The 3,186-nt window shown below is 33.0% G+C and overlaps 1 protein-coding gene across 1 annotated transcript in view; it reads left to right on the top strand.

The window, feature by feature from the left end:
- The window catches only part of MMS22L (MMS22-like, DNA repair protein), a 159,989-nt gene that overhangs the window by 135,603 nt on the left and 21,200 nt on the right, over positions 1-3,186 (top strand). Inside the window, exon 19 of the mRNA XM_012661840.1 lies at positions 1,417-1,586. Coding sequence (XP_012517294.1) covers positions 1,417-1,586 — 170 coding nt within the window. The remainder of the gene's footprint in view (positions 1-1,416; positions 1,587-3,186) is intronic.

The raw sequence follows: 3,186 nt of genomic DNA, 5'->3' as shown, positions 1-3,186 counted from the left end.
TATACTCTTCCATAAGCATATTTTTATTTTCCTCCAGAGCTTGAATTTTAAACTTTTTGTTTGATCAAAATGACTTTGAATTTTATCATCTTATTAGAAGTGATATTGGTTGCATTTTTTTTTAACACAAATATACTCTTCCATAAGCATATTTTTATTTTCCTCCAGAGCTTGAATTTTAAACTTTTTGTTTGATCAAAATGACTTTGAATTTTATCATCTTATTTGCTTTCTGAGATGGAATAAAATATAAAAGTTTATGCAGCATATATGTACCATTGTGCTGTTTGGACAAGTGCTTAATCTCTTTTTAAATTCATTTTTCAATAAAGGAGACCTCAATAGCAATAATACATCCTAATGGGAATTATATATCTGTTTTTAATTACTTTCTTAAACAAAGGGTGCTCATTTGTTAAGCTTTACTATCATCAAATGTAGCAATTGACAGACTTCTAGCATCAAGGAAACCATAATATATTTCAAGTAGTAAAGCAGTCTGTTTCTCTTCCTTCAGAATCAAAATTTTCTTTGTTTATATTAACTAATCAAAAGATGTAAAAAGTGAAGTTCAAGGAGGTTGAGTGATTGCTCGCTCCACGATATTGCAGCTAATCCTATTTTTTTTTAAATTTTAACAATCAAATTAGTTATATCTCTTATTGTTGTAAACTGGATTAAAGCAGCCTGTAAAATAAGATAAAATTATAAAGAAATAGGGGTATCAAGAAAATAAATGAAGAGTAGCATGATAAGACCCAGAGAAAATTGGTATGAACACAAAAGCATAATGTATAATCCTACAGTATTTTTAAAGTTGGATTGTAAATTTACCCCTGAGCTTCCTAGCAGCCAAAGCAAAAAGGGAAATCTGATTAATTTCAATATTCAATCTGAATAGTCACATAATATATAAATATAATTCACTGTGAGTGTATACAGGTTAAGTATTCTTTATCTGAAATGGTTGTAACCAGAAGTGTTTTGGATTTCAGCTTTTTGTTGATTTTAGAATATTTGCATTATACTTACCTGGTTGAGCATCTATCCCTAATACAAAGATCTGAAATCTGAAATGTTCCAATGAGCATTTCCTTTGAGCATCATGCCTGCACTCAAAAAGTTTTAGATTTGGGAACATTTCAGATTTTCAGATTAGAGATACTCAACCTGTTTATGTATATTAAGTGACAGTTGCTCAGAAAATGTTTTTCTTGACCCAGAACTATGAGAGAAATTTATGTCTTTATTGAATTATATGCCTTGACATAAGTTTTTTGATTTCTAGTATATGTCTCTTCCTACTGCTTATTTTAATTTGGTTCTATGTGCTTTAAATACAGTTTTTTTAATTGAATGACAAAATGTTCTGGTTAGAAGATAACCACAACTGCTGTTACTTCTTTTGTTTGTTAGGAATTATTGTTAAATCATGGGCACAAATCTTTGCCACCTCGAAAGCCCAAAAATTACTATTCCGGATCATAGATTGTTTACTGCTGCCACATACAGTGTTACAGCAAGAGAAGGAACTGCCTGCACCTATGTTTACTGCAATTCAAAAAAGTCTTCCTTTGTATCTCCAGGTATAGTATGTGCGATTACTTAAAAATTAAAAAAAAAAAAAATTTTTTTAGTCAAAATTTTGCCTTAAAACATATTACTAAATGCAGATTTAAAAATCATGTATTATAATGTAAGGTCTATGTGTGGCACATCCATTGAACAAGTTTTAAATTTCTTTTATGTTTGGCTTTGAAAACAAAGATGAAAAAGGAAAAATCTTTACCCTCAAGGAGCTTAAAGTTGAATGGAGGTAGACTAACACAGACATTTGTGGTCGGGTGCTCAATATTTTCCTTAGAGATCTCAGCTATCTATCAATCAAGACTGGGGGTGAGGAGATGTAAGAGAAGACACCGTAGAAGAGAATATTAGTTGTAAAAGAGCAGACTGGGTGACAATTGGAGGGCTGTTCCTCTCCGAGGGAGGATCATATACAAGGGCCTGAGCTTTAAGAAGATATGGCTCACCAGGGAAAAGCAAATAGTTGTGCTGTGGCTGTAGATTCACATGAAAGGAGCCATATAATGAAGGGCTTTACATGCCACGCTAACAAGTTTGGACTTAATCTTTTATGTGGGGACTGTTGATGGATTTCGAGTGGAGCAGTAGAAGTGACAATCATATTTACATTTTAGAAAAATGATTTTACTGGCAACATCTAAGACAGTTGGTATGGAGGTTATATTAGACACTTGGAAAGCACTAACTAGTTCATTGCATTTACTCACACATGACCTGAAAGTTTTGAACTAAAGCAGTGGGAATAGAGCCCACACAGTAGATTTCAAAAACATTTAAGAACTCTGATCAAAAGTAATTGCTGAGTGAATATTGTGGGGGAACAAAAAGAAATGAAATACCTCCTACATTCCAGAGTAGATGCTTATGTATATAGTAGTGCTACTTACTGAAATGGGAAATTCTGGAGATGTAGGGATGAAGGTAGAAATTGGTTTCTGAGCAGCTTTAGTTGAGGTGCTGTGGAATATCTAGGTCATGATGTCCAGTAGGCAGTTGTAAGTACTGATCTGTCATTCAGAGAAAGGATGGGGCTGGGGGTATACTTTATTATTCATTAGTGTCTGATATTGAAAGATTAGTGCTTCTTAATTTGAGGTCCAGCAAGGGAAGGTGAGGAGGAAGGGAAAATGGATTTTGATTAAGTAACAAGCAATCTCTTTCATAGATGAATTTTTTTAACAGAATTTTAAGATTTCTTAGAAGTTTCAAGTTGTCTCTCTAATTTGTATTCATAATAATGTTTAAAACAAAGTTTAGTGTATCATCTAGCAGAAAGGTAGGAGAAGGCAGCCCCAGCACAGCCTGAACTACCAGTCCCACAAAGAGGAGTTGTGGCAGCAAGAGAGTCTGGAGCATTTGTTCCATGTGGTCCTTTTAAACCCAGACAGTCCATTTAATAAGAATTCTTAAAACTTCATAAGGGGTAAATTGAAAAATTTGGTATATTATCCATTTGGCAAAACTAGAGCTATGTCTTTAATTTCTTCAAGATACCCAGCTCCTCTTTAGAATTTTCAAAAAGTATCTATTTACTACTTCATCTTCTCTTCTAATTTAATATGATTTACCTTAACCAAACCATTCAAAAAACAGAGTTTG

This window comes from Propithecus coquereli, unplaced genomic scaffold (assembly GCF_000956105.1).
Source record: "Propithecus coquereli isolate 6110/MARCELLA unplaced genomic scaffold, Pcoq_1.0 Scaffold74, whole genome shotgun sequence".
Classification (NCBI taxonomy): Eukaryota; Metazoa; Chordata; class Mammalia; order Primates; family Indriidae; genus Propithecus; species Propithecus coquereli.
The sequence above is the reverse complement of the archived record's forward strand: the minus strand, read 5'-3'. Positions and strand labels throughout refer to the sequence as shown.